The sequence below is a fragment of the Paramormyrops kingsleyae genome, chromosome 3, assembly GCF_048594095.1.
Source record: "Paramormyrops kingsleyae isolate MSU_618 chromosome 3, PKINGS_0.4, whole genome shotgun sequence".
In the NCBI taxonomy this organism is placed as follows: domain Eukaryota; kingdom Metazoa; phylum Chordata; class Actinopteri; order Osteoglossiformes; family Mormyridae; genus Paramormyrops; species Paramormyrops kingsleyae.
Genome location: NC_132799.1, coordinates 29,002,671 through 29,026,511, shown reverse-complemented (window position 1 = coordinate 29,026,511; position 23,841 = coordinate 29,002,671). Strand labels below are relative to the sequence as shown.

General features: G+C 45.2%; 1 protein-coding gene across 6 annotated transcripts in view; it reads left to right on the top strand.

Annotated features, from left to right (window-relative positions):
• LOC111843166 (anoctamin-4) overlaps positions 1–22,287 on the top strand; it is a 39,347-nt gene extending 17,060 nt beyond the window's left edge. For 4 of the 6 annotated variants that reach the window (XM_023810510.2, XM_023810512.2, XM_023810515.2 and 1 more), the window contains 25 exons: positions 1,566–1,778; positions 2,517–2,653; positions 4,349–4,501; positions 4,822–4,922; positions 5,608–5,652; positions 5,808–5,939; positions 6,406–6,512; positions 6,918–6,973; positions 10,197–10,318; positions 11,117–11,251; positions 11,917–12,013; positions 12,322–12,382; positions 13,467–13,549; positions 13,633–13,773; positions 14,677–14,841; positions 15,223–15,259; positions 15,579–15,690; positions 15,772–15,829; positions 16,051–16,148; positions 16,772–16,914; positions 17,262–17,414; positions 17,510–17,657; positions 19,783–19,902; positions 20,085–20,190; positions 21,144–22,287. In XM_023810510.2, the coding sequence (XP_023666278.2) occupies positions 1,566–1,778; positions 2,517–2,653; positions 4,349–4,501; positions 4,822–4,922; positions 5,608–5,652; positions 5,808–5,939; positions 6,406–6,512; positions 6,918–6,973; positions 10,197–10,318; positions 11,117–11,251; positions 11,917–12,013; positions 12,322–12,382; positions 13,467–13,549; positions 13,633–13,773; positions 14,677–14,841; positions 15,223–15,259; positions 15,579–15,690; positions 15,772–15,829; positions 16,051–16,148; positions 16,772–16,914; positions 17,262–17,414; positions 17,510–17,657; positions 19,783–19,902; positions 20,085–20,190; positions 21,144–21,335 (2,915 nt within the window). In that variant the 3' untranslated portion in view covers positions 21,336–22,287. The remainder of the gene's footprint in view (positions 1–1,565; positions 1,779–2,516; positions 2,654–4,348; positions 4,502–4,821; positions 4,923–5,607; positions 5,653–5,807; positions 5,940–6,405; positions 6,513–6,917; positions 6,974–10,196; positions 10,319–11,116; positions 11,252–11,916; positions 12,014–12,321; positions 12,383–13,466; positions 13,550–13,632; positions 13,774–14,676; positions 14,842–15,222; positions 15,260–15,578; positions 15,691–15,771; positions 15,830–16,050; positions 16,149–16,771; positions 16,915–17,261; positions 17,415–17,509; positions 17,658–19,782; positions 19,903–20,084; positions 20,191–21,143) is intronic. The other 2 variants (XM_023810513.2, XM_023810514.2) reach the window with 2 other exon arrangements.
• Positions 22,288–23,841: the final 1,554 nt, after the last annotated feature.

Genomic DNA, 23,841 nt, shown 5'->3' with positions numbered 1-23,841 from the left:
TCTGGAATTACAGTCTTGAAATAGAAAGAGGGAGGAGTTCGACAGGGCTGATGTTTCTGTTGAGGGATAGATTTATTGGGTCATACATCTGTCAATCACTGCCATGGTCCAATAGCAGACCACCATACGTGCTAATGGGGGTAATAAGCACAGACACACATGTACATACAGGTGAGACCAAGTTCTGTCAGCCAGCGTCTAACACCCGTGGAGTCTTGCTGAGCCTATTTTCACTCTATTAAGGACGGTGGTTTGGTTTCAACATTGTTATGAACCAAATCAGGCCCAACCCCCCCATCCCTCTAAACATGCACGGTACTTCCACAATATTGGTACATACATACCATCCACACCCAAATAACCATTGGTTATTTATCGGAGTTAATATAAGCATGAATTATAAGGGCAACAAGATTTAAGAACAAAAAAAGAAATGCAATTACGAATTCCATTTTAGCTTTAGAAAATAAATTCTTTTAAATCTTTTCAGCTGCCAGTTTTACTCCTTCAAATACCGAGGATCACAATGCAGAAAAACAGCTATTTTAAATTGTTGGTCGTTGTATTTACACGGCACTGTCGTCGCTGAACCTACGTGCGGCACCGCTTGGATGCCACGGTACGAACCGGCCTCCCACGTCGGCCTGTGAGGATGGCGATGGCACTGCAGTGGAAGCCCCCACCCCCCGAGGGGATCTGCTTCAAAACACACTTCGCCGCCACCTACTGCTTCCTCTCTGTGCGCCGGGCGCCCCCGCACCGTCGCGAGCGCAGCGCTGAAAGCGGCGGCTGACCTTAACGGCGACCCCCTCCTCCGCGACGCGGAAAGCGGCGGCTGACCTTAACCCTAACCCCTGCTCAGCGGCTCTTTTCGTTTCCGCTCCGTTCGAGCCGCCCTGGAAAACGAGGGAGGAATGTTTCAAGCGGAATGTTTTCATTGCTTTCACAAATGTATCACCCCCCCCCCCCCCCCCCCATGCCCACTGTCAAAACTTCAAGATATCAGAATAATGTTGCTTTTGAAAATGCCGTCAAATGACTATATATTGACTGTGTGATGTCTGTAAGGCAGGGCTCTTCAAATCTGGACCTCGATTCCAAATCCAGGCCGTGTTTTCAGTTCTCCCAGGTAGTTTAATAATTACTGATTCTGAATGGCCAGAGGCTTCACACCTGGCTCACAGGTAAAGGAAGGCTGGAAAACCAGCAGGGCTCGGCCCATGAGGACTGTGATTTGAATAGCCCAGCTGTAAGGTATGAAAAATTAGATACCACCCATGCTGAGAGCTGAGTAGGTCCAGTTGGGACGTGACCCCCCTCCATATTGGTAACGCAGGTCTATGACGTTGAGGCATTTCGGTTTTATACTGTTTGCAGTATCAGTTTTTCAGCCCCTGGAGGAAAGTGCATGATGGAGGCTTTTTCACCGCCCAGAGCTCAGCAGAATATCCTGCTGAATCCCCAGTGGGGTTGCCGCGGAAACAGCAAGCCTTCCCGTGGCCCTCGCCTGCGTTTCCAGGGGCGCCCCTGACCTCCCGGCGTCCGTCTCCCTCTCTTCCCGCCAGGCGTAAGCGTGTCTCTACATGGGGCTGACCTCCAGTGGCGGAACAGCCAAAGACGAAGTGCTCCGCGTGCTCTCCCTCAGGCCTCCCACTGTGTGGCAGTGGTGAGGAACTTCTCCCTGCCGCCCGTCAGGAAGCCCATAGCCATGGATTCCTCCTCTTCCGGGGATCTTCCCTCCAGAGCTGCCGCTCAGTCGGAGGAAGCCCCACCCAATGGTTAGTTCTATTAACCCCTGCTGTCACATGACACGTGTGTTTCTTTCTGATTGGCCAGTGGATCAGGTCGAATAATGGGCGTTTCTCAATATGCAAACTGTGACCATACTTGTCTTCTCATGTACCCATTTTACGTTGCCTTCCAAGAAAAGTTCCAGTACTCAAGGAGAGAAGTACATTGGATGGTAAAAAATCTCCGGATGTTGGGTTTTCTCTGCCACAAATATGAAGGATGCATCGGTTGCATCCTCTCCAAACGAGACCAATCCCATAATTCATTGCACCCCAAGTTTGTTCTTGGGAGGTAAGTTGGCAAGACCGGTCTTGCCAAGACCACAAGAACGATCTTTGCGTTCTTGGTATTGAGAAACACCCAATGTTTTGTTTGGGAAATGCATTATAGGTTTTTTTTTTGGACATTTTTAGCACCTGGGGTAGACTTCAGGTATCCTCATGACCCAATCCTGAATTAGTAGTTGGAAGATGTAATAAATAAACTGATTACTAAAAAATCAAAACCAAACTGATTCAAAGGAGTGTGCTTTCATAAGGCTGCCCTCTGCATTCTCCCAGTGGTCTGAATGACGTTGAAGAAGATGATTTCTCCCTCAGCGTCATCTTCTCATTTTCTTATTAAAATTGCTGACCTAGTAATCCGCAGTACTTGGGTGTTGTGATTAAGGATATGCTTCCTTTAAAAGAACGCTAATCTTATCCTCCCCCCACCCCCCGCATCAGCAGGTACGGTTGTGAACGTCTTACTGGGCAGATCGGAGGCGCCGCATGACCTGCCCAAAGACGACGACTCGCTGCTGAACCCGGGCAGTCAGACCCAGAGCTCGGAGGGGCCCAGTCAGCAGGACCTGACCACAGAGGTGCTGGCCGTGATGCTCCTTCCGGTCACCTGACCTGCTCTCGTTTCATATACGCCAAGATTCATAAATCATGCTTTAAAATCTTTTGCCTACTTACATCTTCCATTCATAAGCACTATGTAAATTTTATGTAGCATCTGCAGAAAGTGTTACAAAAGGTTTTATAATATTATCATAAATTATATGACATCACACATACTGTATAGCCGTAATTATGTCTAGTGTAGGTTATTCTGCCATGTTTATTACGATGTTAATCTTCTAATAGCTTTTTTGAGCTGCCCTTTATGGCTTAGATAAGCCTATTTATCTGACAGCATATCAGTTATTTAAGTTGACGTGCGCTGGCTGTTTTTCTCGCCTTGGTTACGGACAATGCGTGAGTCCGCACAGAGATGCATTTGGCCGTCCCACGTTTATTCAGATGACGTGCTGGGACTCACGCTGACACTGCAGGCCGCTATGTGGGGGGGGGGGGGGGGGGGGAGCAGGTCAGGCTTTGTCGTCGGAGTAAGACTCTGCATCTCAGGTGACTGCGCTGCTGCACCATATGGATGCAACTGGCTGGCACAGTTAGGAGTAGATAGTTGCTTGAATGAAACTGTGAGATAGAGGCGGGGTTATGAAAGTCCCCAGGAGGGGGCGGAGTTAAGTTATGAGCGCGCTCATTCAGTTCATTCGTGCCTTTCTGCCAATCATTACGTGACACTGGGTTTCCTGACGCATCCCTTATAGGCTCTCTTAGTCCCAACCTGGTTGGAATCCGTTGGTATTTTCTTATTTGGGAATGTTTTCCAAGTTTTAACACCATTGTCGCTTTCTTCTTCTCTTGGATTTACGACCCCCTTTTTCACCCAAATTCCATCCCCCTTTCCACATGTAATTTGGTTCTGTTTGCTATCCCAGCTGGGGCGAGCGTTACCGGAATGTTCCGAGATAAGCTTACCCTTCAGGGCTCTATTCTGAGGGGCCCCGATTATTTGTAAGGTAATCAATTGGCTGATTAAACACTATCTCTTCTCCTGCTCCCGTCCCTAAATTTATCACTCGGTCATTCTTATGCTGACTGTACATCGGACGGCTCAATTCAAAGCTTTTGTTATTTACAGCGCAATCTGGGCTTTGGGGGAGAATACAGGAGATAAATCTCTTCGGCATTCGCCGACACTGTCAGCATGAATTCAGGCGCGAGTGTCGCATGGCTGCGGAGGGATATTAGCATCGATGATCGATACTATGTGATTGTGACCTTTTCCTGGGAGACGACCCTGTAGGATGTGTCAGAAGTGAAAGTGAATGTGGTTTGAATAGGGAGGATTTTGGCTGAAGTGCGTCTTCCTTGCATATAACATACAATGAGGTAATTGGCCAGGAGATCCCCTGGTTGAAGACAGCTCGTGGCTTTGGTCCAGGCTGACTTATGGGACTCCATTGGCTGGCAGCTGTTACAGCTTGGCTAATGCTAAGCTAAGCCATGCCCAGGGTCTGACTCAGTCTTTTTCAAAATGAGTTCCCTGCCAGGTTTTCCTTGCATCTGCTGACCGCACAGTCCCAGTTATCGCCAAAGACGCTTCCGCGAGATAATTACGCTTTTGTGCTGCTAGCGATTAATCGACTCATTCGCGTCTCATCCTGACAAACGTTATTCTTCCGAAGGCACCGGGTGAATTTCTTTTAACTCCTGCAACTCCGCAGGCGGGAAGGAGCAAATCCAGCGGCCTGTGCTTCAGCGACGGAAAGTGCCGGATCGACTACATCCTGGTCTACCGGAAGTCCAACCCGCAGTCGGAGAAGAGGGAAGTCTTCGAGAGGAATATTCGGGCCGAAGGCATCCAGATGGAAAAGGAGGTAATCGTCCAGGATATTCAGGTTAGGAGATGAAAACTGAAAAGGAGGCAGAGAAGCGTCATTTGAAGGAATTATGGCAGAGAATGGAGACCGGCAGGAACTGTGTTAAACGCGGCGGGTGCTTGTCGTCGCTACACCCACCTGCCGCTTTCCTGACATCCACTCTGCAAGGTCAGGATCCCGACGTTCTGTGAAAACATGCGGATTAGCTGCTTGTGATCTTCCTGGTCAGCACTTGTCTGCCCCTTCATGAAATTCCTCCCCATGTGCGAGCTCGCACCCCCCCAGCCCACCGCTCAGGCCTCCCCCTCTCCCCTCAGTCTTCCATCACCAACAACGACGTGATCTTCGTCAAGCTGCATGCTACGTGGGAAGTGCTATGCCGCTACGCAGAGCTCATGAACATCCGCATGCCCTTCAGGTGGGACCCGTCAGCTGTCACATACAACCTGAACACCGTCAGCTGTCACATACAACCTGAACACCGTCAGCTGTCACATACAACCTGAAAACCGTCAGCTGTCATATGCAACCTGAACATCGTCAGCTATCCCGTATAACCTGAACACCACCCATCAGCTGTCATGTATGATGTGAACACCATCCATTAGCTGTCACGTACAACCTGAACACCACCTATGAGCTGTCACGTATGATCTGAACACCAGCCATCAGCTGTTATGTAAAACCTGAACATCACCCATTAGCAATCACGTATGACCTGAGCACCACCCATCAGCTGTCATGTATGATGTGAACACCATCCATTAGCTGTCACGTACAACCTGAACACCACCTATGAGCTGTCACGGATGACCTGAACACCAGCCATCAGCTGTTAAGTAAAACCTGAACATCACCCATTAGCAATCACGTATGACCTGAACACCACCCATCAGCTGTCATGTATGATGTGAACACCATCCATTAGCTGTCACGTACAACCTGAACACCACCTATGAGCTGTCACGTATGACCTGAACACCAGCCATCAGCTGTTAAGTAAAACCTGAACACCACCCATCAGCAATCACATATGACCTGAGCACCACCTGTCATGCACACCTGCTATTCTGTGTAATTAATGGCCATTTTCTACCTTTCAGGAGAAAAATATACTTCCTTCACCGTCGATACAAGTTCATGAGCAGGTTGGTTGCTGTCATTCTCTCAATTTTATATAAACAGAATGCAATTTGACAATTTCAAATCGCAGTTACACAAAAAGTAGAGCAGGCCTCGGAATGCAAACGGCGTCACTTGTTGTGAGACATGCGCCGTGTCTCTTCCCGCCCGTCCCGCACAGGATGGAGAAGCGAATAAACAAGTTTCGCGGATGGCTACCTCGCAAACCCATGAAGTTCGACAGCGACACTCTACCCGACCTGGAGGAGAATGACAGCTTCACAGCCCCCTTCAGTCAACAGCGAATACACCAGTAAGTACAGCATCTGACTAATACATGTGATGCTCTCCTTGTCAGCAACGCTACAGCCAGAGGCGTAACATTAACTGTTTGACCACTGCCTGCTCCACTGGTATTTCATTTTGTATATTTGATGCTCAGTCTCTTATTTTTTTACTTATTTGATTTTTATTAAAAATTATATGTTTGCTGTAGCATTGGCTGGAGAGTTTCTTTTTATTTGAACAAAGTCAGTAAAAGGATTCAGTTCAACTTAATTCAGTTCACAGAGGGTGTGTGATATTCTAATCAGATAAATCACAGATATTGACACACAGCTTTACTGTACTGGGTGAATTTGGCATGCAGACACCCATATCCCACTGTCTTGGAGATGGTCTCCCATGAGTCACATGGGCGAGAACATCAGCACAGGAAGCTGCGAGCTGTATTCCTGGAGTCTAAAATGGAGGCTTTTTTCTCCACCTCGCTGTTCCAGTTTTATCATCCACAACAAAGACACCTTCTTCAGCAACGCCACAAGGAGCCGAATCGTCCACCACATCCTGCAGAGGGTGAAATACGAGGAGGGCAAAAATAAAATTGGTAAAACGAAAACAAAAGGAATTAATTACCACTGCAGTAACAAATGATGTCGACTGAAGTGCATCTGCGGGGAGAGATAGGGAGTGTAGCTGGACATGCTGCATGCCGGGCTGGTAAATCGGGAGTGTCTGTTCACGCAGCCGGGATCTCGCATGTCTGTGGAAAGCAGGGCGCTTCCGCTGAGCATGGCTATGACAGTCTCAGACAGCTGCAGCAAAGCCTTGTCCTTGACCCGGACTTCGTATCGTGCTCATGGCTTGCAGCCTACATACAGACAAAGCAGGGCAGAATCAGCTAGGGTTGTGCGGGCTGTGATCAAGCATAGGAACCCCGTCCGTCGGTCACTTTATCAATGAAATTAAATACCTGCTGCTCTTGTCCGATCATACGATGTTTCTCCCCTAGGACTCAACCGCCTCTTGAGCAATAATTCCTATGAGGCAGCGTTTCCCCTGCACGAGGTAACGATTTCGACCCGTACAGGATGGTTTAGGGTTGGGTTTTTAGGGTGTGTGGCCACCTCAGTGCTCATTGGGATGGAGGGGGCATCTGGGGGGGGGTTCAAGAGCAACGGCATGAGACGGAGCGTGCTGCTTTAACTGATGTGCTAGCTTAGCTAGCAGTGGAAATGTGTGTTAATGAGTATGAATAGTACACATTTAACGCCGTTCTGGCACAGATCGCCGATGTGGGAGGGGAAATGCGTCAACGTCAGCGTTTCTTAAGATGACATCGAAGGTCAGAGACACAAAACTAAATGTGGGAAATCGGGAAAATTGCACAAAACCTGGCCTGAAACCACCCCCCCCACACACACACACAGACACAGTACGTTCTAGTAAATGCTGAAGTTCATTAGCGGGCTGTGCGGTGATTTCGCTTATGTGGCTGCTAATGTGCTGGGTCTTTCTCTTTTTTGCGCCGGGAGATCCATTAAGCCGCAAATGCAACTTAGCAAAACGTTCGGGGATCGAATGACACTCTCATAATAAGGAAATATAACACAGCCTCTTTCAAATGCCTTAGCTTGCAAAGAACACATAAATTCTGGATTGCCGTCTAATATGTTCTGTCTTTAAATATAAATCGCCTCTGTGAGGTTCGGCTTACATTGGGCCTGAAGTTACAGTTTTGAGGTCGTCTGTGTATTTAATCAGATTTAATCTATTTTATTACCCTGAAACTAAAACAGAAGTTACTTTTGTCTCCAGTATCAAATGTAAGAGAAACTATGAGAATAACTGCTTTCAGAGACAATTTCTAGATTTTGTACAAATATCTGAGGATATTAAATAATGGGTGACGCTTTACATTAACTGCAGTTTCATAATGCATTTATAATGCATTCATAGAACATTCATAAGCAGCATGTAAGTATACCTTAACATCCTAACATACCTTAACAGCTTTGGTATACATTAATAACAAACACTGTATTATAATAACAAACATTATAATTGTATAATCGTTTAGTGTTTGTTATTAAAATATATTAAAACTGTTAAGATATGTTAGGATGTTGTGGTATACAGTACTTACGTCGCTTATGAATGTTCTGTGAATGCATTATGAAGGTGCACTGCATTATAAAGGTATTGCGAAAGTGCAGTTAACATGAAGTGTTACCAAACAGCGTGGAACTAATTGATTTTATTACAAATGATGGCAATTCTATTACATCACATGATAAACATTTGGTACAGATTATAATTATTATCATTAATGAAAACTAAAACTAAAAGAAATTATATTCGTAAACTGAAATAAATTAATATACAAAAATAAAATTAAAAAATGCAACTAAACGAAACATGAATACTACTTCCGAAACCAACTGAAATTAACTAAAAACAGATGTCAAAAATGTTCTGTTACCTTTTTAAATACTGTTTCGCTAAAGTAACAATTTGCTTATCTTTAGTAATAGCTGTAGTGTATTTTCCCTGTTTTGAAGATGTTAGTACATATGTACTGTATTCATGGAGGATTCTTCAACGATCAGAAACATAAAATAGCTTTACAGCTTTCAGTCTATGCCTAGAAAAAAAATTGCTAAAACTGAAAATAAAATATAAAAAAAAATAAAAAATAGAAATATATTCTAAAAATACAAAGTAACAAAACCCACACTGAGAACTAGCTAAAACTAAGCTGGATTTCAAGTAAAAATTGAAAATAATACAGAAATAAAAACAAAATTTAAAAAGCTATTAAAGCTATTAGCTATAAACTAAAACTATAGCAACCCTGGTACGCATGTAGCAGTAGATCTGTGTGTCCGTGATCTGAAACAGCTTGTAGTCATGATCTCGAAGCTCTCGAGCGAATGTCCTCTTCGCTGCCTTCAGAGAGAGTCCTGATCCCGTGACTCCTTTTTGGCCACGGCTCACTGCGGAGAGTTTTAATTTACGGTGGCGGAGAACAGCTTAGTCAGCTGCCCGCCCGGAATGGTCAGCGCGGTCAACCTCCTGGCCGGGCTCACTGGACTGGAATCATCAGCGCCGTTTTGACGTTGGAGTCGGAGGACAAGACAGCATGAGTCAGTTTGAGGCTGGGATCGTAGGTACTCGTGGTCAAGGATAACTGCTTAAGCGGGGCGCGGTGTGAAGGACATCATCTATTATATAAATATAGCATTAATGAACTTTCTCAGCCTTGGGACGGCATGGGAACTCAGTAGAACCATCGATATGCTGTCCTTGATATTTACGTATACACTCAGTGGCCACCTTGTTACCTCTACCGTGTTAGTAGTGGGTCGGACCAACTTTTTCCCCAGAACCACTTCGAGGGTAGACGAGATGTGGAAACAGAGAAGCCTTTCTACACATCTGATCTGTCGTACTGAGCTGTCGTACTGGCCTTCCTGTTAGCTTTAACGAGTCTGACCATTCTCCTCTGACCTCTCTCAGTAATGAGGTGTTTTCAGGTGCAGAAATGCCATCGACCCGATGTTTTTGTACATCAAAAAATCCTCTATAGACTCTAGACACTCTAAAATCCCAGGAGGGTGGCTGATTCTGAGATATCGAAACCACCAAGTATGACCAAACAATCACAACACGCTCAAAATCATTTAGATCAGACCCGGCCTGCGTTGCTGTATGTATTCAGTTGCAGCCACATGATTCGCTGTTTGGAGGAGCTGGCTGTTTGTATTAATAAACCGGCCACTGAGTGTATATATGGAACCTCAATGAACCCGGAGAGGACTCTGTAGAACTAACCTAAAATACAGTGGGGGGACTGAATTAAATCTGCTGAGGCAGTAATAACTTCTTTTGTTGGAAGTGTAGGAATTGAAAGCTGGTCAAGGAAGCTCACAGTTTGCCTGGGAAAACAATGAAACTGGTTGAAAGCTTGGCTTGTTCTGGAAGCAGTTTAATTAGTATGTCTGATGGCATTTAATGGATATTAAAATGGAAACGCATGTGATCTATTATTCTGTTAATGTTTCTGTCCTTTGTTTGATACAATGAAACACTCTTATGCCCCTTGGCTGTTCACGCCAGTTATTGTTAGCCTGTAAGTTAAATAGCTACAAATGTAGCATAAATTGCGTAAACAAATACCGACAAACGTTTCATTATGCTTCAAGTATGAACGAGCTACAAGAAACTGTCGTTTATGCTATGAATAAATCATTTTAATGGACCAGGTGTGAACTGGGCTCTGTTTCTGCAGGGAAGCTACAGGAGTAAAAACTCCATCCGGACCCACGGGGCAGATAACCAGCGACACCTCCTGTATGAGTGCTGGGCGTGGTGGGGAGTCTGGTACAAGTACCAACCACTGGACCTCATACGGTACTCGCCGATATGACTATAGAGCTCCCACTTGTGGCTGCTGTGAGCTTTGCTGCAGTTTAGCGTATAGCAGTTAGCTGTAGGTCAGTGCACGCAAGTGTTAGCTAATGACTACAGCGTTGTTTGCATGCAGCATACTCCTGCTTCACATGAACAGACGTGCATCCTGTATAGGTGGTCCCCTGCCTTGTGCCCTGTACTTCCTGGGGTGGGCTCTAGGTAACCTTCTACTGGACAAGTGGTCAAGAACAGATGTATAGAAACACAGAACAGATGTATAGACACATAGAGCCTACATATACTTATAGCAAAGGTTTATATTAGCTACTAGCAGGAAAATACAGGTTTCCATTGATTAATGCAATTAATTAATCCTCAAATGTCACCACAGTAATCAAAACCGTGTCTGGTTAAATATAATAATCAATAATAAAAATCATAGTCGATCGACTATTGACTCATCTCAATATCAATATATTACATGCGTGTGCTGACCAAGGACTTTGTTATAACCTCCAGCTTGTGTTACGGAACTGATGTATTGATTCACGGGAGTTTTGGGATTGTGTTAATCAAAATTTTTAATGCGTACATAAAAGGATGGTCGCGATTAATTTAACTGCGATTAATTGAACTCACTTTAAACAAAACCACATAGATTAAGGGATACCTGTATAATCTTGAAGAGTTACTGAGAGCTTGAAGCTTTGATGCAATTCAATTCAGGCTCCTTCTGCCCTCATTGTCGTTTGGAATTTGGGTCATCCAGCGTGTCCTCTTGTGGGTGTTGCCTGGCAGGAGATACTTTGGGGAGAAGATCGGCCTGTACTTCGCATGGTTGGGCTGGTACACGGGCATGCTCTTCCCGGCAGCCATGGTGGGGCTGCTGGTCTTCCTCTACGGAGTCTTCACCCTGGAGCATTGCCAAGTCAGGTAGCGTCAGTATCTGCCGGCCTTCAGGTCTGAAACACATCTCTTGGCCCTGTTCAGAAACGGTTAAATAATTCATGTGGGTCCCTCGTCACACTGGGATCAGGTGGGGGAGCCCGAACGAACCCTACATTCACGTCAGACCACCCAGGACAGCTTCGCCTGCGGCGGGAAATGAAATCCTCTGCTTTTGCCCATAGTGTGTGATTGCATGTGTGAGGCTGTGCCTTGTTATTGGTTGGCGGGTCCCCTGCCCCATGCCATGTGCTTCCTGTGAAAGGATCCACTACCACCCTGGGATGCATAAGAAATTATGGATGGATGGATGGATGGATGGATGGATGGAAAATCTAGCAGTATCGACACGCCTAATGCAAACACTCACTGAACTCATCATCATCAGGAATGTCTGGACTACAGAAATAGATATTAAATTGTGGCTGTATCGATTAGCTCTAAATAACTTTATTGATCAAATATGTTAAAATATGGCTAAATATTTTTATATATTTATAAGTAGCATATTATAAAGAGCCCTACCCAGAATAAGTGGCTGGAAGATGGATGAATTATGTGCGAATGGAAATAATACAAAAATAGCATGTGTTTCTTTGCATGTGTTGTTTGTTTGTAGCAACTAAGGCTAAAGACCATTTGTGATTTTTCAGTAAAGAAGTCTGTCAAGCAACATCAATTATAATGTGCCCCCTTTGCGACAAGTACTGTCCCTACATGCGACTGTCTGACAGCTGCGTCTACGCAAAGGTACCGTGTTTCAGCACATGGCCGCCGTCTTGTCGTGCAGCCCCCCCCCCCAGCGCCTGGCAGCCTCACCGTGCCGTTCAGCATCAGTGCCATTCATCTCCCCTCTTGTGATTTGAACACCCCAGCGTCGTAGATCAGAGATCAGAGATTGGTGTAAACGAGTCGATGTAAACGAGTAGTTCGATCCAAGGCGTGTGATATTTAATCCAAAGGTGTAGTCCGATAACAACAATAAGGGGTTATTTATTTCATTGCTGAGTGGTTTTAAATGTTGATAAATGCTTGAACTCATTCTATTTTCATTATAGGTCACGCATCTGTTTGATAATGGGGGAACTGTGTTCTTCGCAGTGTTTATGGCGGTTTGGGGTAAGTCACTGCACCATCAGACAAGCTACTTTTGTTGAGACGGCATTAATTAACAATATCTTGACGCTGGTCTCATATAGATTCCTGCCCCTTGTATTTTTGCCGCAATTGAATTATATATAATCTATCGGCCCTCCGTAAATCGAGACGAATCATATGCACATTAGCCGGTAATCATCGTGCCATTTGACTTCGATAGGCATCAGCGAGTGTCCTTTCCCCCCGAAAATCGATGTCCTCATCTTGCATAATGTGCGGAGTGGCAGCTTTGAGGCTGGCGTGACGTCGCGGGTGGACTGCCTCAGGATCCCTGGGTGGGGAGGCCTTCTGCAGCGGACACGCCGCAGTGCACATCGCGCGTTTACCCATAATCCACGGATCGGAAGGCCGGCCCCGTGTTCTGGTGGCTGTCACATGACCTTGAGGGAGCTATCAGAGCTGCCCATTGCTGTTATTTTCGGTGTGTGTGTGTGGGTGCTAATTAATGGCACTTTAATTTCCTGCATACTCCACATTTCTCGGAGACATAGGACAGCTGCTGGGCACTTCAGTAAAAAGCGTGTTGATTTTGTAGCGTGGCTTTTTAAGCGCTGCAGTGGGGTTTATGAAGGCGAAACCTGGTGTTCAGAAGCACAGATCCCACGCAAGCTGTTCCCACTGAAAATACATCTCACTGCGCGTGCTGCGGATAATAGCACTGTCCATATATGCTGTGAAATATTCCACCGGGAAGGTTTATTTTTTCATTTGAAGTTCTCTGGCGCCCTCTGGAGGCTAAAGGTCACTGCTTCAAGCTGGTGGAGGAGGCAGATGGGCCAGTGATGGCTTCGAAACTCCCTGTTATGTCATGACAGTGGTGAACAGATGAGCTGTGCCAGCCCACGTTTGGCACAGCTATGAGAGCGTGGCGCTTTGGTGGTGACGGGCCTGGGGTGGCCCAAATGTGACCCAGATATGATTCTGCCTCTCGTGTTTCACAAGATGTGGACTTTGAAGCGACACGTTGTACTGTAACAAGAGTGTGAGCAATTAGTGCTTTGATTTCTCTGGATGCCACTTCTGAGCTGCGCTCTCTGCATTTCAGCAACGGTATTCCTGGAGTTCTGGAAGAGGAGACGAGCAGTCCTCGCTTACGACTGGGACCTAATCGACTGGGAAGAGGAGGAGGTCTCTGTTTCATCTTTGTCTTCATTCCATCCCGGTGTCTTATTTTCAGAATCATACAACTGGAGATTGATTGTCTCTCACAGGAAGAAATCCGACCACAATTCGAGGCCAAATACTCGAAGAAGGAGAGGATGAACCCGATATCGGGGAAGCCGGAGCCTTACCAAGCCTTCACAGACAAGTGCAGCCGCTTGGTAGTGTCGGCATCAGGGATCTTCTTCATGGTCAGTCATCTCCTTAGACAGTTAGTGCCCCAGTCCTTCACTGTTCAGGGATCTCCAGGGTCAGTCAGTGTCCCTGTACGTCACTGTCGAAGGATCTCTATGGTCTCTCCATGGTCAGTCAGTGTTCCAGTGCTTCACTATTCAGGGATCTTCATGGTCAGTCAGTGTCCCAGTGCTTCACTGTTCTGGGATCTCCATGGTCAATCAATATCCCAGCACTTCACTGTTCAGGGATCTCCTTAGTTAGTGCTCCAGTGCTTCACTGTTCTGAGATCTCCATGGTCAGTCAATATCCCAGTGCTTCACTGTTCTGGGATTTCCATGGTCAGTCGATATCCCAGTGCTTCACTGTTCAGGGATCTTCATGGTCAGTCAGGGTCCCAGTTCATCACTGTTAAAGGATCTCTATGGTCAGTCAGTGCCCCAGTGCATCACTGTTCAGGGATCTCCAGGGTCAGTGCATTGCTGTTCAGGGATCTGCATGGTCAGTCAGTGCTCCAACATTTCAGTGATATTAAGATATTGTTAGGTGTTTTCCTTATTTTACCCACTCCTGTATGATGCCTCTGTATGAAACTGACCATTGAATATTATAAGAATGGGACACTTTTGTCCATAGAGGAGCTGGGAAGCATCATGACTGATTTCTTCTGCTTCAGCTTTTTTTTCTGAGCTGCATGCCAATGATGGTTAATGTCTGGTGTGCAAATGTAAGATGACAGCCCAGTCAATGACTTATTGCTCAGTATTTATGCGACGGAGACATTTTGTATTAAAATGGGCGGGAAATCGGTAGCCCGTGACAGGCAGGTTAATCTAAGTCGTCTGTCATCTAGGCGCCCCGCTTTTTGTCAGCCGCGTCGCGGTGACGGCAGCCTGTCCGCTTTGCACGCCATCCAACAGATCCTGGTGGTCATCGCAGCCGTGTTCGGCATCGTCATCTACCGGGTGGTGACCGTCAGCACATTCGCTGCCTTCGATTGGGCGCTAATCAGGAATAACTCTCAGGTTGCAACTACCGGGACGGCGGTGTGCATTAACTTCTGCATCATAATGCTGCTCAACGTGGTAAGTTGCCCTTGACATACCCCTCTGCGCTCCTTCACTTTCTATAGCTGCAGTAATATATTCTATTCACCCTTCAATTTCTAGGTGCTGCTACTGCAATTTGTTGCATTTAGCAGCTTTTATTCCCACTTCCTGGTTTTGGGAGCTGATTTTATTTTGAGTGTCTTAAAATTGAACATTTTTTTTATTCATTGGGCGATAAATATTATCTACATGAAAAGGAGCAGAGGGATATTCTGGTACCCATGGCAACGATAACTAAGGGATGTAGAATGTTGCCTTATGGGGGCCACATGATCTAAACAGTGATCCCATTCACCATCAGTGTGTATCACAAGCCCTCTCTCCTTGTGTCTGAAAAAGTGTCTATTTACTCCCCAGGTGTATGAAAAGGTTGCTCTTCTCCTTACAAATTTAGGTAAGAAATTCTGTCAATTACTCTTTTTTTTCACATGTAATGAATGCAACAATGCTAACCAAAATATTTTAAGCCCTATGGCATATATTGATAGTGAATGGTAGACCCATAGACTAAAATACTATACAAATATTTGCTCAAAATCATTTTTGCTAGTTAATATATAATCAGATAGTTATCATATTGAGCTAATAGTTAACTAGTTACAGTTGTGAATGTGTAGTGAATACAATATGTGTTGTATTGATTTGAACTGTTGAGTGGATGGTTACATTGACGTTGCACTAACATTCTGGCGGGAACGCATCGACGTGTACAGAACAGCCCCGGACGGAGTCAGAATGGGAGAACAGCTTCACGCTGAAGATGTTCCTGTTTCAGTTCGTCAATCTGAACAGCTCCACCTTCTACATCGCCTTCTTCCTGGGGAGGTCAGTGCTATGAATCTGATCCGGGGCCAGGAGGTGGCCGCTGCCTGCGGCAAACCCATCTCACGGGTTCCTGTTCTGCAGATTCACCGGCCGCCCAGGTGCATACCTGCGACTCATCAACAGGTGGAAACTGGAGGAGGTGCGCTAACATATTCACCGTCTCAGCTACCCATAATTCAGCACTAAAATGCTACGATATGATGCAATGCTGATATGCTAAAATGATACGGTAATTAGCGTAGCGTTAGCATAGTGGCTCATGAAATTAACGGCAAAGATTTCGGAGGGTGACTGGTAAATATGTCAGAGGTTCTGATTAGTCTCTCCCACTGGGCTCCCTCCTTGGGGTCCTCCTGGCAGTGTCACCCAAGTGGATGCCTGATTGACCTGTGCATGCAGATGGGCATCATCATGGTGCTCAAGCAGACCTGGAACAACTTCATGGAGCTGGGCTACCCGTGAGTACAGCTCAGATCATCTCCACACAAGGGGCCATCACAGTCAGTGCAGTCAGCTGCATCGTTTGGACGTCGATGGTGCTCCCTCTAGTGGCCATCTAATGTAATGTCTTACAATGACTCCATATGGTTTAATTTTTCTTTTTATCCTCTCCAGATTTTACAGAGCCCACATAATCCTTAGCATTACGGTACAATGTTTATTCGTCTGTGTGTGTGGTTATTTGTGATTATTTAAATGTTTGTTAAATGTAAGCATATCAAACATAAGACAGAAAGCAATCAACCACACAATTTAGGCGAGTCAAGTAGAAATCTGTGTCTAGTTACAAAAGAGCAGAAGTTTGTTCCAGGAATCAGACACCACATTAGTTAGTGCTTGTGTGTAAATCTCACATTGGCCCAAAACTGTAAATTCAGTTTAAAAATCAGCTTCATTTAAGCGAAATATGAAATTCACATGATGACGTTTCCTAACAGACCTTCTCATTCGTACATGCAGCACTATAACAGGATCAGTCCAGATGGACTGCAGTTCTGAGCTCGAGCTGCGTGTCTCAGTGACACTCCTTACGTGATTCGTCCTGACTCCGCCCCCTACCCTGCCTCATCCCGCCCCCCAGGCTCATACAGAACTGGTGGACGCGGCGGAGACTGCGCAAGGAGCACGGCAGGAAGGTGAAGGCCAGCTTCCCACAGTGGGAGAAGGACTACAACCTGCAGCCTATGAATGCTTACGGGCTCTTTGATGAATACCTAGAGATGAGTATGTGCACCTCCCTGTCACTTGTAGCTGAGATTTCGCCATAATAAATCAACTCCTGCGGATGCTACAGATTCTCTAAGCACTTTGTTACACTGGAATCCTGCACACTACATTAAACATGTACACTGTATTGTAAACATAAAGTCAGTTTATGGGAAGTGAGGTGAGAAAAATTGTATCTGGCTATTTGTGTGTATTTACTACTTGAAACATTGCTGTTTGTGTACTTGTATTTCAAATGATTATCTATTTGTTCACCTGTCTATCAGATTTTGCTAGCAATGTCTTCTGGTTTATCAGCTGTCTTTGGTATGTAAATTCAGTAAGGAATCGCACTTTTTCTGCAGTCCTACAGTTTGGCTTCACTACAATATTTGTGGCTGCTTTCCCATTGGCTCCTCTGTTGGCCTTATTGAACAACATCATTGAAATTCGCCTGGATGCCTACAAATTTGTAACGCAGTGGAGACGACCTCTACCCTCGCAAGCAAAGGACATAGGCAAGGCCTGTCATTATATTCCTAAGTATGTGTGCATTAAGTGTTACATGATTTTCTTAGGACACTTTTATATTTGTTATGTTTGTATTTTGAAGGCATCTGGTATGGCATTTTGGAGGGCATTGGCATCCTCTCCGTCATCACCAACGCCTTTGTCATTGCTGTGACATCAGACTTCATCCCTCGATTGGTTTATGCCTATAAGTATGGCCCGTGTGCGGGACAGGGCCGTGCTGGGGAAATGTGAGTATCAGGCCCACTACAAAGTCAGCTTCAGGAGTTCACTGCCCACCACAGAGTCATCTTACAGGAGTACACTGCCCACTACAAAGTCAGCTTACAGGGTACACTGCCCACTACAAAGTCATCTTACAGGAGTACACTGCCCACTACAGAGTCATCTTACAGGAGTACACTGCCCACTACAAAGTCAGCTTACAGGAGTACACTGCCCACTACAGAGTCATCTTACAGGAGTACACTGCCCACTACAGAGTCATCTTACAGGAGTACACTGCCCACTACAAAGTCAGCTTACAGGGTACACTGCCCACTACAAAGTCAGCTTACAGGAGTACACTGCCCACTACAGAGTCATCTTACAGGAGTACACTGCCCACTACAAAGTCAGCTTACAGGGTACACTGCCCACTACAAAGTCAGCTTACAGGAGTACACTGCCCACTACAAAGTCAGCTTACAGGGTACACTGCCCACTACAGAGTCATCTTACAGGAGTACACTGCCCACTACAGAGTCATCTTACAGGAGTACACTGCCCACTACAGAGTCATCTTACAGGAGTACACTGCCCACTACAAAGTCATCTTACAGGAGTACACTGCCCACTACAGAGTCATCTTACAGGATACACTGCCCACTACAAAGTCAGCTTACAGGAGTACACTGCCCACTACAGAGTCATCTTACAGGAGTACACTGCCCACTACAGAGTCATCTTACAGGAGTACACTGCCCACTACAGAGTCATCTTACAGGGTACACTGCCCACTACAGAGTCATCTTACAGGAGTACACTGCCCACTACAGAGTCATCTTACAGGAGTACACTGCCCACTACAGAGTCATCTTACAGGGTACACTGCCCACTACAGAGTCATCTTACAGGAGTACACTGCCCACTACAGAGTCATCTTACAGGAGTACACTGCCCACTACAGAGTCATCTTACAGGGTACACTGCCCACTACAGAGTCATCTTACAGGGTACACTGCCCACTACAGAGTCATCTTACAGGAGTACACTGCCCACTACAGAGTCAGCTTACAGGAGTACACTGCCCACTACAAAGTCAGCTTACAGGAGTACACTGCCCACTACAGAGTCAGCTTACAGGAGTACACTGCCCACTACAGAGTCATCTTACAGGGTACACTGCCCACTACAGAGTCATCTTACAGGAGTACACTGCCCACTACAGAGTCAGCTTACAGGAGTACACTGCCCACTACAGAGTCAGCTTACAGGAGTACACTGCCCACTACAAAGTCATCTTACAGGAGTACACTGCCCACTACAGAGTCATCTTACAGGGTACACTGCCCACTACAGAGTCATCTTACAGGGTACACTGCCCACTACAGAGTCATCTTACAGGAGTACACTGCCCACTACAGAGTCAGCTTACAGGAGTACACTGCCCACTACAGAGTCATCTTACAGGAGTACACTGCCCACTACAAAGTCAGCTTACAGGAGTACACTGCCCACTACAAAGTCAGCTTACAGGAGTACACTGCCCACTACAGAGTCATCTTACAGGAGTACACTGCCCACTACAAAGTCAGCTTACAGGAGTACACTGCCCACTACAGAGTCAGCTTACAGGAGTACACTGCCCACTACAGAGTCATCTTACAGGAGTACACTGCCCACTACAGAGTCAGCTTACAGGAGTACACTGCCCACTACAGAGTCATCTTACAGGAGTACACTGCCCACTACAGAGTCATCTTACAGGAGTACACTGCCCACTACAAAGTCAGCTTACAGGGGAAAACTGCATGTGAGAACATTTCAGTCAATGTAACAAATTATTTTGCAAAATTGGAATGTTTCTCAGGAACATAAAAACCAGCCACCTCACTGATATATAAGTGCTCATAAATATTAAATGTTAACCTTGCAATCAGTATTCTGTGCTTTGTTTAACTAAAAAGGCACAGACAAATGTATGCACAATTTTTGATGCTACAGTAATGCTCATCTCAAAGACTATTCTCAGAGTATCACATCCAAGCTGTGCTGTCAGAGTTCTATAACCATATTTAAAATATTTTTTCTTCCATGTCACTTCTCTTACATTCACATGAACAAGCCATCAAAATGGTTTTCCTTCCTCTCCAGGTGCATGGTGGGATATGTCAATGCCAGTTTGTCGGTATTCCTCGTTGCGGACTTCGAAAACCGATCAGAGCCCCGGTCGGATGGATCGGAGTTATATGGATCTCCGGTGAGGTATTGCAGGTGGGGCCTCCTGGCTACAGACACTGTAATCAGCATCGTAATAAACATCACCAACTTGTCAAACCGAAAGTCATATGCATGTTTACTCTGGAGTCGTCCTGGCAGTTTCAGGCAGCGATGATTCTAAAGATCTGATCCTGCGATTCTTCCTGACCAGTGCAGTTTCTCTGACTCCCCCGCAGGTATCGGGATTATCGTGCTTCGCCTGACTCCGAGGAGCCCTACGCTTACACGCTTCAGTTCTGGCATGTTCTCGCAGCACGGCTAGCCTTCATCATCGTGTTCGAGGTAAACCCAGCAGGTCACACTACCTGCTGTGCATATACTCTGTCAGGAAAACTGTAGCTAGAATATATAGCATACAGCAACCCTAATGTATTGTAACTACTGCATATCCCATACAACCTACACACTAACTAATGTACTGCACCAGGCATATATACTATATACAGTTCATAGAGTACTGTGTCTAGTGTATTGGATCTCATGTTCTGTGAATTCTATGCATTTATTCATATACATATTGATATATAGTTTGCAATGTGAATGCATGTGAATGCATCACATCCTACGTTTTCTGTTTCTGCATTCCTGGTACTGTATTCCAGCTTCATCCAATCAGAGTTGTGCTGTTGCTGTATTCTAGCTTCATCCAATCAGAGTTGTGCTGTTGCTGTATTCCAGCTTCATCCAATCAGAGCTGTGCTGTTAAGGTATTATAGTGTCATCAAATCAGTTGTCTGTTGCTGCGTTCCTGCTTCATCCAATCAGATTTGTGCTGTTAAGGTATTCTAGTGTCATCCAATCAGTTGTGCTGTTGCTGTATTCCTGCTTCATCCATTCAGATTTGTGTTGTTAAGGTATTCTAGTGTCATCCAATCAATTGTGCTGTTGCTGAATTCCTGCTTCATCTAATCAGAGTTGTGCTGTTAAGGTATTCCCGTGTCATCCAATCAGTTGTGCTGTTGCTGTTTTCCAGTTTCATCCAATCAGAATTGTGCCATTGCTGTATTCCAGCTTCATCCAATCAGAATTGTGCCATTGCTGTATTCCACCTTCATCCAATCAGAGTTGTGTCATTACTGTATATTAGCTCAACCAATTAGAATTGTACTTTTGCTATATATCAGCTTCATCCAGTCACAGCTGTCCTGTTTCTATATTTTAGCATCATCCAATCGGAGATGTGCTGTTGCTGCATTCCAGCTACATTTGATTTTGATTTGTCCCTCCTTTCACAGCACCTGGTTTTTACCATTAAAAACCTGATTGCCTACCTGATCCCAGACCTTCCAAAGGACCTGCGTGACCGCATGCGACGTGAGAAGTACCTGATCCAGGAGATGATGTATGAAGCTGAGCTAGAAAGGCTTCAGAAGGAGAAGAATGAGAAGAAAAGGCACGACAGGTCCCACCACAAAGAGTGGCCCTGAAACTAACCTGGGATCAGTACAGCGGTCCTGTGGAAAATTCCAGCGAAACTACGGAACCCAGATTTCAGTTAGCACTGAACGTACCCATGACCGAATCATATGAGTAATTAATGGTGCACAGCGATACTTTGACCTCAAGGGTACGGAACAATGTCTTGGAGTTGGTTCTATGTGGATCACCATGGTTAGGCTATGTTAACAACTAAGTTAGTTGTGAACTCCAGTTATCAGGCTTAACCGGCCTTCCCTTTCTGATTTAGTACTTGTGGATCTGTAGCCTCGGATCTGATAGAAGTACACTTTAGGGTTTGCAGGTGATACTGTAGTGCTGGGACTGATTACTCCCCCTGCTGGAGCTGTCTGGAAATGGACATGCCAATAAAGGAGCTGCATGAGGCATTCCCCAGCCTTGCGGGGGATCCTGGGAGTCGGTATGTGTACATACACTAACACATCAAGCATGGCTCTCTCAAACGTAACGTTGTGCTCCCATTTCCCTTTTAGGAAAGTTATGTATCGAAGAACATTTGACAATAGTTTGCTACTCTTTTTGCAGAAGTTTGCGTTGTCCACTGTTTTACATCTCCTCAACAAAACTGAATGTAAATAGAATATTGGGGACTTTTACAGCTTGTGGTCTGTTGCAAATCCAACCACGTTGTCTTCTGTTCTGTTTGAATTAAAAAAAAAACAACCTGTTTACAATGCAACCAAATCTTGATTTTAACATCTTATGAATAAGTTGAGAAATGATGACATATCGCTTTACTGTAAATATGGGAATATTCTGTTTTTGGCCTAAGGCCGTGTTTACTGCTTGTATAGTGTGATGCAATAAGACATTAAAAACTTATATGTCTGAACTCTTAGAGCTGGGTCCAGACTGCTCACTTCTTCGATACCTCTCATGAACCATGGAAATGATTATAATAATAAAAAGGATTTATTACCAGCTGTTCAGAGCTCCTGGTGGTTTCTCAAGTGATGCATCCTGCCTTCTGGACTGAATGTGTCGCACGTTAGGGTCAAAGGTCGTGGTGCGTAGCTGAATGTAGCTCTGGATATAGGTACCCCAGCTGGAGCATTTGCTGCTAATTAGATTTCTGCAGTCATTATCACAAGAGGCACAGAAGTGCTCTAACAGGGAGCCTGCGGGCAAGATGTTCCGTTGTCTCATGCTGCCAATTTAGGGTATTTAACGGGGAGGGTGCCAAAAGGAGACCCATGAGTGTCTACCAATTTCCTATACAGCTCATCTGACGTTTATCAAGATGAAAATCTGCTGGAACAAAGAGTTGGTTTAGACTTCCACTGCTCATTGTGTACAAAAACACGCACTCAGCATCAACGTCTGCTCAGCTTCTGATGAGCTCTGCTCTGCTCTGATAAATGACGCGTGCTGACAACTGGAGAGAGAGAACCTCAAACCCCGGCCAGGTAGTTCCTTATATGCACAGATCAAATAATTAGATGATCACCTGTGCCAATGCTTCACCCTGCAACACAAAACATGAAAGGAAACAGCCCAACAGGAGGCAATGATAGATAGGTCTGTAACAGTGTAAAATTGGTTATTTGAGTAAAGTTTAAAGTTATGAAGTATTCTGAACTTTTTCGTCATGTGATTACTTGCGTATGGCTTGCATATGGAGATGTAGTGTCTTTTTTCCTATTGGTTGTGATATTATGACATCATGAATTGTGTAGTGTGTTACATCGCATTGGTTGTGATATTATGACATCATGCATTGTGTCGGAGCAGAGACCTCACTGCACCCTGTTCCCAGCAGCTGTATGAGAAAAACAGGATATGCCCCTGCTGACCTGTAGCCCCATTTACTGCGTGAACGTGTCGTCCTGAAAGAGCAACACGTGCAAGCAACATAAGTTATATAACGTTTTATATAATTGGTCTGCCAATTGAAAGGAAAACAAGCCTGAGAAATTTTACAAAGAAAACAAGGGTGAGGACATGATATGGAAAGAATGTACAACTGAATTTGGAATTTAGGCGATGCTGATTCTTTTTGTGAGAATTAATAATTCAGTGTTTTAAGTAAGCCCCAAATTGTGTGAAATGTAGACCCAGGCATGTAGACCCTAACTGCTGCTCAGGTGCCTGTTCTGTTCCCTCTGCTTTTGATTTATCAGTCCGAGTCATAATGTCACCTCACAATGACATCTTTACAATGCGACTCTCAGTTTCGGACTTCATCTCTTTTAGGAAAAGTGGAAAAAACAATAGGCGTGAGATTATATGGGCCAGATTGGTAGAACTGTGAGGACTGTTGGACAATGTACATGTTGTTCATGCAGCTCCGTCCTTATTGTCGTCTGTCAGGATAATTGAGGAAAAGTAGCCAAAAAATGTTGCATCACCACAAACTACAGTAAACAGTAGGAAAAGTCATCATAGTAATTATGGGCAATCTCTCATTAATAATACACAGCATTCTTCTATTATAATTACACCCCCATTTCCTTTTGCTCGTCTCTGAGGAGCGCC